Source organism: Peromyscus eremicus, chromosome 14 (genome assembly GCF_949786415.1).
Source record: "Peromyscus eremicus chromosome 14, PerEre_H2_v1, whole genome shotgun sequence".
NCBI classification, from domain to species: Eukaryota; Metazoa; Chordata; class Mammalia; order Rodentia; family Cricetidae; genus Peromyscus; species Peromyscus eremicus.
The window spans coordinates 59179885-59195642 of record NC_081430.1 but is presented as its reverse complement, the minus strand read 5'-3'; the positions used below and the strand labels follow the sequence as shown (position 1 = coordinate 59195642).

Below are 15758 nucleotides of genomic sequence, written 5' to 3'. Positions count from 1 at the left end.
TGGTTCAGCAGTTGAGTGCAGTTGCTGCATTTATAGAAGATGTAGGTTCAGTTCCCAACACCTACATGGTGACTGACAACTGTCTGTAACTCTAGTTCCAGAGGATCTAATACCTTCTTCTGGTCTCAGGTACCAGGCACACATGTAGAACATATATATAGTATACATGCAGGCAAACATACATGCATAAAATAAAAACTTTTCTTAAAAAGGGATTAAAAGAAAAGTTTACAGGGTGTTTTAACAATGTGGAAGTGTTCAGGCTCAAGGCCACAGAGACATGCACAGAAAGAGCTCTACCATTATCTCAATATAAATGCGCACAGAACTGAGGATATGCTGGGGGTACAGTTCAGTGGTACAGGACTTGTTCAGTATACACAATCGCTTGGGATCGATGCTCAGCACCACCAAAAATGGAAGGTGCATGTAGGGATGGAGGGTGGGGTAATGCATGATAACAAGATTTACAGAGGGTTGGAGACATGGCTCAGCGGTTAAGAGCTCTTCCAGAGGTCCTGAGTTCAATTCCCAGCGAGCACATGGTGGCTCACAGCCATCTAGAATGAGATCCGACGCCCTCTTCTAGCAAACACTGTATACATAATAAATCTTTAAAAAAAAAAAAAAGGATTTACAGAAACATTCTAAAACACTAAGCTGTTATTTCTGAGTAAGAAACCTGGATTTTTCTGTTTTTCTTTTCTGTGTCTTCTAAATAGTCAACAGTAGGCAACATTGTTACTTTTAGATTAGTTTTTGTTTGTTTTGTCTCTCCACCACCCCCCATCCCCAGAAGGGGATTCTCTGTGAAGCCCTGGCTATCCTGAAACTCACTCTGTAGACCAGGCTAGCCTCCAATTCAGAGATCCACCTGCCTCTGCCTCCTGAGTGCTGGGATTAAAGGCATGTGCCGCCACCAGCTTAGATTAGTTTTTAAAAGTTCAACTTTTAATATTGAGTAGAGTTTAATAGTAAAACTGAAATTTATTTTACTCAATACCGATGTTTAAAAACTCTCAAGCAGGTGTTATGTGCACACTTGTAGGCCACTACTTAGGAGGCTGATGCAAAATGATCCCTGTGTTAATGCCAATCTAGGCTACACAGTAAGTTCCGATCTTTGGGGGGGCGGGGGTGGTCTACTAACTTTATATATTCATTGGTTTTCTTGTAGGTCTAGTAAGAAAAATATTAAAAGTAAATTCTGATCCCAAAGATTCTAGTATGCAATGCCAAGATACAAGAGATGCTAATTAGGAAGAATGAAGAGGGGAGGCAAAGAAACAAGGTAAAAAGATATTAATATAATCCTAACCTAGAAGTATTGTGAATGGAAAGAGATCCAGACTCTGAGAACAGGCCAGGAGTGGTGGTGCAGATCTTTGATCTAGCACCCCAGAGGCAGGGGCAAGTGGATCTCTGTGAAGCCATAGCGAGTACAGGACAGCCAGGAATACATAGACAAATCCTGGGGAAGGAGGGGGATGGCTCAGCTGTTAAAGGCTAGACTTACAACCCCGCCCCTCTCAAAACAAACAAAACAAAACAAAAAAAAAAAAAACCCATGAAAAAAATGGAATAAACAGAAAAGAATCTAGGAGCTGATTCAGAGGAGCAGATTTAGAGCCCAGCTGTCAGTGACCTTGGGCTCTTCATTCCTTGTCTCTAAGCTGTGGAAAGCCGTCTGCACATGAGATTCAGAGAACTCCCCTTACACCACTGTGGACAGTGAAAGCTGCATGACCAGGGACAGCATAAGCATGTGCTGTTCTGGGCATAAGGCTCAGAAATGCTTGCTCTTCCCCATGGGCACTGAGACTAGAATATCTCCAGGAGGGCAACAGAGTGAAGAGAGAGATCTCCAGAGTCAAACCCTCTGAAAATAAAACAACTCCACCAATAAGGAAGACAGACTAACTGGGTGCCTAAGAACCTCAAGGAAGCACTTAGTCAGCTGGGCTCAGGAAAACAAAGCTTTATGGATTACAAGGAGGTAGATTTTTTTAGTTCTTTTTTTCCCCTGCTCTGAAAGAAACAGCATGTTCAAAATGACATGAATCCACTTTGTAAATCACTGTAAATGCTCAAAGAGAAGGATGAAAAACAAAACATACCAGGAAATATGCAGAAAGCTTTTCTGTAGCATAGCAAAGATCAGAAATGCTAAGGCGGGGCATGGTGGCGCACACCTTTAATTCCAGCAGCAGGTGGATCTGTGAGTTCCGGGCCAGATATGCATAATACCAAAAATTGTGATATGATTTCAGTTAACAAACCCGATAAATGCCAACCATAAATTACAATGAAAATTTCTCAAAAGAAAAATTTGTTTTATTTCTTAGTTATGATGAAAATAAAGACCTTCAAACAGCAAGGAATTATGGTAACACAGGAGATACAAAATTAGTCTTAAAAGGTAACATAGACAGAAAATACAATTAATATCCTTAACAGAACCTCTTTATCTTCCCCCTCCAAAACAAAGATCAGTGGTCTCAGGGTATTTGCCAGTAACACTGCTAATACTGCCAGGCTGGAGGTGCAGCTCAGTGGTGGAGTACTGACCTAGGACTGTGAAACCCTGGGTTACATCTATGCATTCTCAGTTGAGGGGTTACACATTTCATTGTTATTTCCTTCTTTGTTTAAAAAAAGATTTTCTGTGCTAGAATGTTTCACCTATTGGTATGTATGTGCACCACAGAAGTCAGAAGATCATTAGATCCCTGGAACCAGGTTCTCTCCAAGTGCTCTGACTGCTGAGCCATCTCTCCAGCCCACTACACTATTTCCTTTCTACTCTGACTCAGTGTCCTTAGCTACACTCATTATTACCTTACACAGCATTCGGGAATATGTAAAAGATAATGAAATCACAGGCTGGAAATATTTAAATTGACTGGCCATAGTTAAAAATAATAATATAAATAAAGTACATACTTCCAAACTCTATTTTTTCTTTTTCCCCGAGACAGGGTTTCTCTGTGAAACAGTTCTAGCTGTCCTGGAACTTATTCTATAGACCAGGCTGGCCTCAAATTCACAGAGATCTGCCTACCTCTGCCTCCCAGTGCTGGGATTAAAGGCGTGCACCACCACCACCCAGTCCAAATTCTATTTTAAAACTGTGAGACAGCAGTAATATGAAAGACTTTTTTAATGCAATGATGCATTAAAAAATAATAATAAAATAAAAAAAAAGACTTTGCAGTACCTAAGAAAGATGAGAAAGAAATAAAGGAGCTTCAAGACTTACGTTTTGCTTCTGAAAGATTCTGATTAGGTGACCAGACCAACATGCCAAGATTGTCTCGTTCTTGACTGCGCCTTGCCAGTTTGGCTTAGTAGAAAGAAAATAAAAACTGTATTATTATAAGTTAGTAGCTGTAATAAACAGTAAATATCACCACTATTCTGATCTTCTAAGACTTTGAATATGACATCACCACCTATCCTTCACCTTACACCCTTACAATAATAATGAATAAAATAACTTTAAAACAGTATCTTAGGAAATTCATAAAGTCCACTAAAATTACTAATATGGAGATGGAACAGAGTCTAAAACAGTGGTTCTCAACCTGTGGGTTGTGACCCTGGGGGGGGGGGGTTGTTGAATGACCTTTCATGGGGGCCACCTAAGACTACCCTGCATATCCTGCATATGATTCATAACAGTATCAAAATTACAGTTATGAAGTAACAAGGAAAATAATTTTATGGTTGGGGGTCATCACAACATGAAAGGGTCGCAGCATTAGGAGGGTTGAGAACCACTGGTCTAAAGGATGAAGAGAGAGAAATGTAACAAATAGAAGTGGAATAGCATGTGCCTTTGAATACGTCTTTTTAGTTTTTATTTGTTGAGACAGAGTCTCAGAATGTATTCCTGAGGGTCTGGAACATGCTATGTAGACCAGGCTGGTCTTGAACTCACAGAAATATACCTACCTGCCTCTGCCTACCAAGTGTTAAGATTAAAAATATGCACCCCATACCTGGCCCAGAATGCCTTTTAAAATAATTCTAAAGTTTATAAAAATGTTCATTCTGCATAACCAAAAAAAATAATAATAATAATTAACAGAGATCCAGCCCACTGCCCAAACCTTTTTTATAAAGACACTGAACCCATTCATGAGTGTGAAACTCTCATGGCCTCATAACCTATTGAAAGACCCACCTCCCAATATATTGGCCTTATAGATATTAATGTGAATTCTGGAGCAGACAAACATTCAAACAAAAACAACATTATCACCACAGAATGTGTTTAGCAAAAGTTGAGTGTGGTTGTGCATGCCCACAATCCCAACATTTGGGAGGCTGAGGAAGTTCCCAGCCAGCCAGAACTACAGAGTAAGATCCTATCTATGGATGTCTGTCTTTGTTTAGGGTTTTGTTTCCACAATAGATGAGAACCTATGGATTGCCTCCAGGCTAATATGGTTTGATCAACCAAGAACCCCTGAAAGGTTGATACAGCATCACAGACTACTACAACCAAGATTTAACTGTAATTCTTAATTTTCTCAGGATCCAGATTAGATTGCCAGCGCCCCCAACCAGCAGGAAGTAGTAGGAGAAGCGATGCTTAAATTCCCAAAATATTGTTTATAAATATTTATTTTTATTTAAAGGGGGTTGATTATAAATACAATCTCTTTCTAAAAAAGAAAAGGGGGTAGTATAGATATGATAGAATAAAAGGGTAGATTGCTGAATCTACTTTTAAAGAGCAATAATTTGTTTGAAATGTTTTACATTGCTATGGATTTTAGTTTATTGATAAAAATTAAAAGTTAATTTTGTTATACTGTATGTATATTTCTACTCTTGTTTAAGGTATTATGTTTGTACAGCTCATTTGACATTGTAATGTATAATTAAGAAATACAGATTAATAATTAGATATCTATGATAATCAAACTTATAGTCACGTTAAATTTTCTAGATATACATAGATAGATTTCAATTAGGTAGATAATTTTCAAATACTTCAAAGACCTACAGAATATGGCATTTAAAATGTTTTAAAAACTTTAAGCCTTTCTGGACAGTGAGACATGTCTGCTCCTGGCAGCACCGATTTACTTCAAAGAAGATGATGGGCATCAAAGTAACTCCATGTGGAGTTTGCTTTCTTTATGGCAAAAGTTAGCCATTTGGGCAAGAAACTGTTCTTGTCTGGACTGCTTGACAAAATGTTGTATCAGCTAGACATGCAGGACACATGGAAAAAATGACCACTAAATTTTGCCAAAACAAGGTGAGATGGTCCTTCAGGTTCCTGCTTTGCAGAGGAGACTGCCAGATATTCTACAGAACACAGGGAGAAGCAACTAAAAAACTCTAGGCCTACAGGCTGAAGATGAATGCCCCAACATTGCAGAGGAACTTGGGGTGACAGTCTAGGCAGCCAGATGTCTCTGTCATTCTAGATTTTTGGAAGTTGCTTACAATGCACTTCCTGTTTACTTAGGTAATATTATAAGGTAAGTAAGATATATAAGGTAAGATCCTTCTGGGGTCTTTGATGGAGTTGAAGACTAGATAGTTATAATTTTCATTGGTTATGATAAAAGATAAATTAGATATGAAACTTTAGACTCACAAATACAGGACAGATAGAATATTTTCTTTAATTTTGCCAAAGACAAATAGGCTAGATATTATAACTGTAATTTCTGCTTGATAACTGTTCTATTATATGTAATTTTACTATGTTAAAGTTAAAACCTTTCTTGATCAGATAGAAAAGGGTAATGCTGTGGGATGCCTTTCTGTACGCTATGAATGTGTTGTTCCCATTGGCTATAAATAAGGCTGTTTTGGCCTATGGCAAGACAGCTTAGAGGCAGGTGGGAAATCCAATCAGAGAGAGGAGAAGAAAGGCAAAGGCAGAAGAGATGCCAGCCGCTGCCAAAGGAGCAGCAAGATGCCAAAACCAGTAATGCAACGACCATGTGGCAACTTACAGATTAATAGAAATGGGTTAAATAATAAGAGCTAGGTAGCAAGAAGCCTGCCATAGGTCATACAATTGGTAGTTAATATTAAGCCTCTGAACGATTATTTTATAAGCAGCTGAGGGACCATGGGGCCGGGCAGAACTGGAGGGCACTTACGGCTACACCTATCAAACAAAAATACCCTCTAACCAACCCTTCGAGGGAGGGAAGGAGGGAGCGAAAGTAAAGGAGAAAGAGTAAGGTTAAAAACCAATAGATAGGGGAGAGGCAAACTGAAGCTCTATGAGTACCTTCTATACCATGCTTACTAAAAAGTACAAAATTTGGGCTGGAGAGATGGCTCAGCCGTTAAAGGCTAGGCTCACAACCAAAAATATAAGTACAAAATTTAAAACAATGCCCAAGTCTGGTGATAACGTGGAGAAAATGAATCTTTCTTTACTGATGGTGGCAAAATGAAATGCAACTAATACTTTGGAGAGAAAGTCGAACAGTTTCTCCAAACTGTAATATATCCATACAATAGAATACAACTGAGCAATAAAAAGAAATGAACTAAACACATAAGAACATGAATGAACCTCCAAATGCTTAAGCTAAAGAAGAGTCACAAATACAGGAAAGGTGAGGCTTTTAGAGAGAATCCCATGGTGGTGGGCAGGAACTGTTGGTAACAACATGCACTCAGGAGTTCTATTACCACAAGAATTATGGCTTTGTGTACACATTTAGTTCCCATCTGTCTACTGAGAAAGCCTTAAAGGGAAGAAAACTAAGCACATTAACTCCCAAATGGGACTTCTAAACATGTCTCCAATAAAATAACTAAGATATCTTGAAATGTTTTATTTCATGGCTCACAAGTTTGCAAGATGACCCTATGATGTTTTGTTATATCACCAAGTAAGATTTAAAAAAAAAAACAATGAATTCCTATCTTCTACTAGCCAAATCTAGAACAATTTGAGCAACAAAAAAGTGAACATGGTGGTCATGCCTTCAACCCTAGCACGGGAGGGAGGGAGGGAGGGAGGGAGGGAGGGAGGGAGGGAGGGAGGGGCAGGAAGACTTCTCTTGAAGAGTTTGTGATTAGCCTGGTCTACTTAGTGGGTTCCAGGCCAGTCAAGGATACCTAGTGAGACCCTGTTTCAAAACAAAACGACAGCCAAGGTGGTGGTGGCTCACACCTTCTATTATACTAGCATTTGGAAGGCTGAGGCATGAGAATTGCCACAAATCTGAGCTATAGACTGAGACTATGAGAGAAAGAAAAAAGAGGAACAAGAAGGGAGGAAGGAAAAGAGAGGTGAATGAATCTTTCAAAATGTACCTTGGAAATAAGGACTCTGTAAATGAACAAGAAAATTATATAACTTTTAGAAAAATACACAGTTTAAGATTAATTAGTTATAGTTGAAGATTAATTAGGATAGAAAGTGAATTAGATACATTTTGGACTTACCAAAATAGGATAGATAATAAAATTATTTTCTCTGAATTTGTCAAATACAAATGGACTAGACATTGTTTAGGTATTTATTACTTGTATATAGTTATTGTATTTTTGTATATAGTTTTTCTTATGTTAGTTATAACCTTTTTCCTTTTTTCTTTTTATTAAAATAGAAAAGGGGAAATATGGTGATATTTTATTTATACTGAAATATGATTTTATTTGTATGTTAATAAATAAAGATAAAGATAAGTTCCTGGCTTCTTCTCATCGTGTTGGTGACTGCGGTGATGCTGCTACCTGGGACAAAGGGTTTACTACTGCTTGTTCAGAGAAGAATTGCCAGGACCATCGTGTTACAAGAAAGCATCAACAAAGGTCAGTTTGGCAAAGTTTGGCAAGACAAATGGTGGGGAGAAATTGCTGTGAAGATTTGCTCTTCTAGGGAAGAATACTCATGGTTCCGAGAGACAGACTTTATCAGACTGTGATTGCTCCAAACCACCACCAAAAAAAAAAAAAAAAAAAAGTCTGCAGTGAACCAAGACCACGCCTAACAGTGACTTTGAAATCTTTTGTTTTGTTTTGTTTTGTTTTGTTTTTCGAGATAGGGTTTCTCTGTGTAGCTTTGCGCCTTTCCTGGAACTTACTTGGTAGCCCAGGCTGGCCTCGAACTCACAGAGATCCACCTGGCTCTGCCTCCCGAGTGCTGGGATTAAAGGCGGAAATCTTTTTTTTTTTTTGAGACAGGGTTTCTCTGTGTAGCTTTGCGCCTTTCCTGGAACTCACTTGGTAGCCCAGGCTGGCCTCGAACTCACAGAGATCCGCCTGGCTCTGCCTCCCGAGTGCTGAGATTAAAGGCGTGCGCCACCACCGCCCGGCCAAAGGTGGAAATCTTTAAAAAGATGACAGGACTCCACAACGATGATTCCACAAGGACTATGGTAAAGCCATTAAGCTGATTAACTCCAGGGAAAGATCGACTTTGGACTACAAACTACTCAGGACAATTTTGAGATGGCTAGCTGAGATGATCCAGCCTGACAGACTACTTGAACAAGGAATTGAAACAAGCCCTGCACTTTCTCATTATGCAGAGACTGAACAAATGATACAGGACTTTACAATTAACCCAAAAATTTTCTTTTCAGGATTCCTTAAAGATGTCTTCATCCCTAGAAAGCAGGAAGTAATTTTAAGAAAACGACGTCCACATTCCCAAGAGGTGGGATGGGAGGTTTTTGGTCGTTTAATGAGTTATGGATATTGTCATTGTTTATGATGGTTGGTTACAAGTTGTTAATTGTTAATGGTCAGGGAAAAAGCTGAACATGGAGATTAGATTCAGAGGTTTTGTTTAAAAAAGAAAGAAAAAAAGAGAAAAGAATATAGATATGAGATAGATCACTGAATCTATTCTGAGAAAAAAAGATGAATAATAGGATAAATGGGTAGATCACTGAATCTATACTAAAAAGAAAAAGAGGAAGATATAAAAATGACAAAAGGTAGATTACTGAATCTATTATGAAAAGAAAAAATACTTTTAAAAAGGAATTACTTGTTTTAAATAAGATAAGTAATGAAATTTTTTTGTCTGAATTTGTCAAATGTTACTGGACTGGACATCGTTAATGTAATCTTGACTGTGTATATTGTATATACTTATTGGATATAACTTTTCTTGTATTAGTTATAAGCCTTTTTTAATTTTAGACAAAAAAGGGGAAATGTGGTGGTATTGTGTTCCCCAAAACATTGTGTACCCTAATAAACTTATCTTATTCTTAAGTTGCTTTAAGAAAAGTATCATTAGATACAACAGGACCATAATCTATACAAGACAGTCCATTGTCCTTAATCTCAATTTGATGGCTATGTATCAGAAGTCAGAAGGCAAGAGCCTAGTGATTTATTAGAAATCCAATATCCTCAGGTATCTGTGCCAAAATATACTGTGTCACTGCTATGAGCTGGAAAACCACTTCCCCCTATTATAGTGATATTAGGCATTGAACCTAGTACCTTGCACCCACCAGACAAACACTTTACCACTGAACTTGGTCTCACAAGCTGTTATCACACTTTAAGCAACCCTTCTGCTGAGGCATTCCAAGTAGCTGGGTCTACAGGCCTTTCTCTCTACCAGCAGGCATGGCTAGGCATAGTTCGTTCATTCGTTCATTCTTTTTTTCTCTTTCTTTCTTTCTTTTTTTATTTTGTTTGCTTGTTTTTTGAGACAGGCTTTCTCTGTGTAGTCCTGGAACTTTCTCTATAGACCAGGTTGGCCTCGAGCTCAGAGATCTGCCTGTCTTTACCTCCCAGTGCTGGAACACCCCCTGGCTAGGCATAGTTCTTAAAGTACTGAGGCTATATACTGCCAGCAATGAGTGACTCAAGTACAGCAGTAAATGGGGTATGTTTTTTGACTGCCAACTCCCCTACCCCCACAGATACACAGCTCATCTCACAGGTACTGTCTAATGCTTGCCATCAGCAAGGCTCATATCTACCCAAAACACAAGCTCAGAGTATCCCACACTCAAGACTCCTTCCCTGTCATATCCTGGAGTGCAATACCAAGAAGAGCACCCCAGTTCTAAGAGCTACAGCTTGGCTTTGGGGACACTAGGTCTTCAACCTTTCACGGTACTGAGTCACTTCTGGGATCTATGGAGCATCACTCAGCACCAGAGACCCAGGGCTGTGGACCAAGTGGATGTGGCACTGCCAACAGAGCAGGTGTAGAGCATCTCTGATTCACAGAGCACCTTTCCTGTAGCATGCAAGGGACTGGGGCCTTCACTGCAGCACTTCCTTCTGAATGCATGCTCCCGTCCACCTGCAACAGGTAGGCATTTGCTGTCTGTACTGAGCACTCCCATAATACAAATGATACACAGAAACATTCTGAAAGTCTCCTCTCTGGGAGTGGAACTCCTGCTCCTGGGTGACTCCCTGCAGCCACTGCTGCCCTCCCGCACTCTAGGAACCTAAATATCTCCCCAACTTAGCAACCAGAAGCTTTGTAACATCTGCTTCGTTCCCCAATGTGGACAGGCTACACAGTCTCTTTTTGTTGTTGTTTTGTTTTTAGACAGGGTCTCTCTATGTAGCCCTGGCTGTCCTAGAACTTGCTATGTAGACAGGGCTGACCTCACTTCCTGAGCAATGGAAGTGCACCACCACACCCAGCCCTAGATACTCTTCTATGTTAACTGAACATTAGGAACCATTTTCTTTTTCATATTCAGTTCTCTTCATTTATTTGAATTTTTTTTATTTCCCAATGAATACCTAAAATGTTTAAAAAAACATTTTTTATTTTACATATTGTGTATGTCAGTATGCCATGTGTGTCTGGGAGTTACGGACATTTGGGAACTGCCCAATGTGGATGCTGGGCCCTCTGGAAAAACAGCCAGCACTCTTAACTGCTCCCTGGCTCCACCCAAATAAAGCTTCTGTAAACAGCTGCGTGTGGGTTTCATTGAGAACATGTGCTAATTCTATTTCCCTGAACAGTGAGCTTCCTGGGTCAGTCTTTTGGTAATAGTTACTTCTTTATAAAAGACTGCCTGCTTATTTTTGAGTGGCTTTATCATAATTCACTTACCTCCCCCCCCCCCCCCCCCCCCCCCCCCCCCCCCGTGGATCAGATGTAAGCTCTGACATATTGCTCCAGCACCATGCCTGCCTGCTTGCCTGCCACCATGCTCCCTATATGGACTCACCCTCTGAAATTGTAAGCAAGCTCCCAATTAAATACTTTCTTTTATAAGTTGCCTTGGTCATGGTTTCTCTTCACAGCAACAGAAAAGTAAGTCAAGATCAGAAGTCTATTCATATATCATTTTGAAAATGGTAAAAGGAGAGACAGAGCAGAGACCACTGGTTTCCACGACAGAGGTGAAGGAGGATTAAGAAAAGCTCAAGAACTCTAGCACTGAGCTGAGGCAGGAGATCAACATGAGATTGAGGCCAGCCTGTGCTACATAATGAGTTCAATTATAGAGAAAGAGAGAAGGAGGAAGGGGCAGGAGAAAGGGAAGAAGTTCCTCAGTTCTGCTTTGTGTACAGTCAGGAACTATAAGATGGGAAAAAAGTACCTTTCACTGATTCTAGATACAAACTGATGCACTAAAGATGCTAGCTCTAAGGCTGTTGTTTCCCGTTAGTAGACGCCAAGCTTCGGAGGAGTCAAAATAAACTCAGACCTGCCTGGAACAAGAAGCACAAAAAAGCACAATTACTAATAGCTGCACCAACAGAGAGAAGGCTCACACTAATGACAGGAAGTGCAGTTGTAAAAGTGCTGTCTTAGAACTGACATTGGGTAATGAATGTGCCCTAGCAACTCCTCACCTAGACGCAATGTGCACACTGCTAGTCAGACCTACATAATACTGCAGGTTTTTTGTTTTTTGTTTTGTTTGTTTTTTGTTTATAGTTTTTCGAGATACAGTTTCTCTGTGTAGTTCTGGAGTCTTTCCTGGAACTCACTCTGTAGCCCAAGATTGTGAGTTCAAGGCCAGCCTGGGCTGGAGAGTGAGTTCCAGGAAAGACTACAAAACTACACAGAGAAACATTGTCTCAAAAACCAAAAAAGAAAGAAAGAAAGAAAGAAAGAAAGAAAGAAAGAAAGAAAGAAAGAAAGAAAGAAAGAAAGAAAGAAAAAAAGAAAGAGAAAAAAGGAAAAAAGAAAGAAAGAAAAAGAAAAGCAGGACACCTCCCTACAGCGTCATTTGGTATATGTATAAATGGTGCCAGAAACTGTACACCTTCAAAGCTTTGGCCTAGAGACACTACGACAAGGCTTCACATGAACACTGGTGTGCACTGCTTACTTTTGCGGGGTACTGACTATGCCTCTGCTGGCCTTTCCTTCCCTTAGTGGGATGACACAGGTATTGCTGTAAAGTATTAGGTAGACCAGGTTACTATCTACACTCAGATGATGATAAGGAACAGAGTCTATGCTCCATCATATCCACTGAAAGGCTGGTCTGTAAGAAAATACTGGACTTGGGAGCAGGTGTTGAGAATGATGATTCAACTCCTCCCTTAAGTCTGCCCCACAGATTTCAAATCTGTCAGCTCCCCAATGAGATGATTGCCTTAAAATAAACCTCTAAGTATCTACATGTATGACATGTGCATACATATTCTATAGCTCTTTCAAGGAAACCTTGACTCATTAGGATAGTAACTAATGAACTTGGAATAGAAAAATTTTTAATGTTCATTGACAGGTATGAAATAAACTATGGAATTTAAGGGAATTAAAAACAAAAATTAGCTCTACACCAGTTTCATTACAAAATGCAAGTTAAAAGAAGTATATGCTATTATAACAAATATTATTTATAAGTATCAAAGTAAAACTGGCCCTTCCCAGAGTATTAAAATGGGGTCTCTAAAAGTTTAGCAAATAAAATGTTTTCTGAACATACAATAGCCAGAAATCAATTGAAATTCAAACACGTAATGAACTGGAGGTGTTTCTGTGGTCTAGCAAGCAGTCTTGGTTTGAACTCCCACCCTGTGTATACTGAGCTGTGCCTATCATCACACCACCCAATGCCCACAAACACTGCCTCAATTACCTCCACTCAGATTAAAAAACTACTGTATGTATAAACTGCAGCATTTTTACTATACATACAAAGTTTTCTACTATTACAGAACCATAATGGTTTAATTACATAAAACAAAGACTATAATTATTTTCCTACTATCATCCCTCACAATTATTAAAATTAATAATTAGTAGATATTTATCTAAAAAATAGTCCATGCATTGTTATTTTGTGTATAGGTGTTTTGCCTACATATAGGTCTGTGCACTACATGCATTCAGTGCTTACAAAGGACAGAAGACAGTGCTGGATCCCCTGGGAATAGAATTACAGACGGTTGTGAGCCGCTATATGGGTGCTGGGAATCAAACTCAGGTCCTATGAAAGAGCAGCTGGTGCTCTTAACCTCTGAGTCTATCCAGCCCCACATTATTATGGCTTTAGATTGAATTTTGATAATGTGTGATTTTAAAAACTCCTGTTTAACGGGCTGTAAAGATGGTTCAGCGGACAAAGCGCTTGTTGTACAAGTGTCAGAGCTGCAGTTTGGATCCCCAGGGCCTATATGAAAGAGTGACAGCCACTTATAATCCCTGGAGCAAGCTGACTAACCAGACTAGCCATCAAGCTTTAAATTCAGAGAACATACCTCAGTTTTGGTGGAGAATAATCAAGGAAGATACCTGATGTAGAATTCAAGTCTCCACATGAACATGTGCACATGTGCACATGGACACACATACATACATACACACATTCACAACACATCCGCACACACAAAGTAAAACTGGGCTGGAGAAATGGCTCAGCAGTTAAAAGCACATACTGCTCTTGCATGGACCCCAGTTCAGTTTCCAGCAGCTACATTGGGTGGCTCACAACTGCCTGTCACTTCAGCTCTAGAGTATTCAACACCCTTTTCTGGCCTCCCCAGGCAAGTGTGCTCACATGACCATATCCACACAGACACATAACCAAAACTAAACTTTCAAAAAAGAAAAAAAAAAGAAAAAAAAACTTGAATGTATGATTTAATGTTTCCTAATAACAAAGTGTTCAATTTAAAATCATTCAGCCCTATAATATCCTTCTAGCATATTTCCTGGTTATGATTTGAAACCATGAATTAGCTGTCCTTCCACGGGGCCATATTTTGTCAACAGTTAGGGAAGAGAACATCAACTTCCATTTTATATTCTCAGTAACATTGGTTCCTATTTCTCCCCATCTTAGCCAATACCTGTTATTGTCTGACTTTTGGCTCAAGTCAACAGGATGTAGTCTCTCAATGGGATTTCCCTGATGAATAATAAATAGCAGATACATTTGCTGGCAATTTGTAAACATCTTTCCTGGACAAATTTCTAAATCAAATCTTTTTCCATTTCCATATTTATAGTTTTTAAGTTATTATTTATTATTATTATTATGTATGTACATGTTGGGGTCAGAGGACAACTCTGGAGTCAGTTTTCTCCTTCCACCTTTATTTAATGAGTGCGCTTCAACTCTGGTCCTCAGGCTTGCCTGGCAAGCACTTTCACCTCCTGAGTCATCTCACTAGTCTCTTTGTCCATTTTCAAATTGGGTTATTTGTCTGGAGTACTGGGAATATAAAGTGAACTGATTCCTCAAAACATTGGAATCACTCTATACAGCCACCCAAAAACCTGTACATAAATAGTCATAGCACCATTATAAATAATAGGCAAGAAGCAAAAATGATCCCAAATGCCCATTAACCAAATGGAAACACAAAATGTAGTATATCCATAAGATGGTTTATACTGCCATAAAAAAGTATAAGGTACTATGCCAAATTAAAGCACTAAGTCACAAAACAAAAACCTGACAGTATATGAAGAGGCGATCATAAAGACATACTAGGGCTGGAGGAAAACTTGTTGCTCTTGCAGACAACTGGAGTTTGATTTCCAGCTCCCACATGGCAGCTCCCAACTGTCTATAACTCCAGTCCCAGGAAATCCAACACTCTCTTCTGATCTCTAAGGGCACCAGGCACACACATGGTGCAAATATGCAGACAAAAATAATCATACACATGAAATAATAAATATATTTTTAAAAAGCCATAATAGACTAGTGGTTGCAAGAGGCTGTGGGGTGTGGGAGAAATGGGAAATCACTGTTGTTAAGTCCAGAATTTTTTTTTTTGTTTTGTTTTGTTTTGTTTTGTTTTTCGAGACAGGGTTTCTCTGTGTAGCTTTGCGCCTTTCCTGGGACTCACTTGGTAGTCCAGGCTGGCCTCGAACTCACAGAGATCCGCCTGGCTCTGCCTCCCGAGTGCTGGGATTAAAGGCGTGCGCCACCACCGCCCGGCAAGTCCAGAATTTTTTGTTTGTTTGTTTTGGTTTGTTTTTCAAGACAAGGTTTCTCTGTGTAACAGCCCTGGCAGTCCTGGAACTCATTCTGTAGACTATGTTGGCCTTGAACTCACAGAGATCCCCTGCCTCTGGCTCCATAGTGCTGGGATTAAAGGGGTGTGCCAACACACCCATCGAAGGAATTCTTCACAAATGGTAGGAATATTCTGAATGTTCTACCCACTGGCAAACAGGTGCATGATCTGTGAATACAATCAAGATCATTGGATCCCACATTTAGATAATAAATAAATTGTGTGTTTAGTGAATTATATCAATAAAGCTGTTATTTTTAAAATTTTATTATTGGTGTATATGTGCCTATGTGTGTGCATGTACACAATACGTGGGTATCCATGGACGCCAA

General features: G+C 39.4%; 1 protein-coding gene across 2 annotated transcripts in view; it reads right to left on the bottom strand.

The window, feature by feature from the left end:
- Rcor1 (REST corepressor 1) overlaps positions 1–15758 on the bottom strand; it is an 88431-nt gene that overhangs the window by 35435 nt on the left and 37238 nt on the right. For both annotated transcript variants that reach the window (XR_009382722.1, XM_059278969.1), the window contains exon 3: positions 3260–3343. Coding sequence is in view for 1 of the 2 variants with exons in the window: in XM_059278969.1 (XP_059134952.1) it covers positions 3260–3343 (84 nt within the window). In the remaining variant the exon portion in view is untranslated. The remainder of the gene's footprint in view (positions 1–3259; positions 3344–15758) is intronic.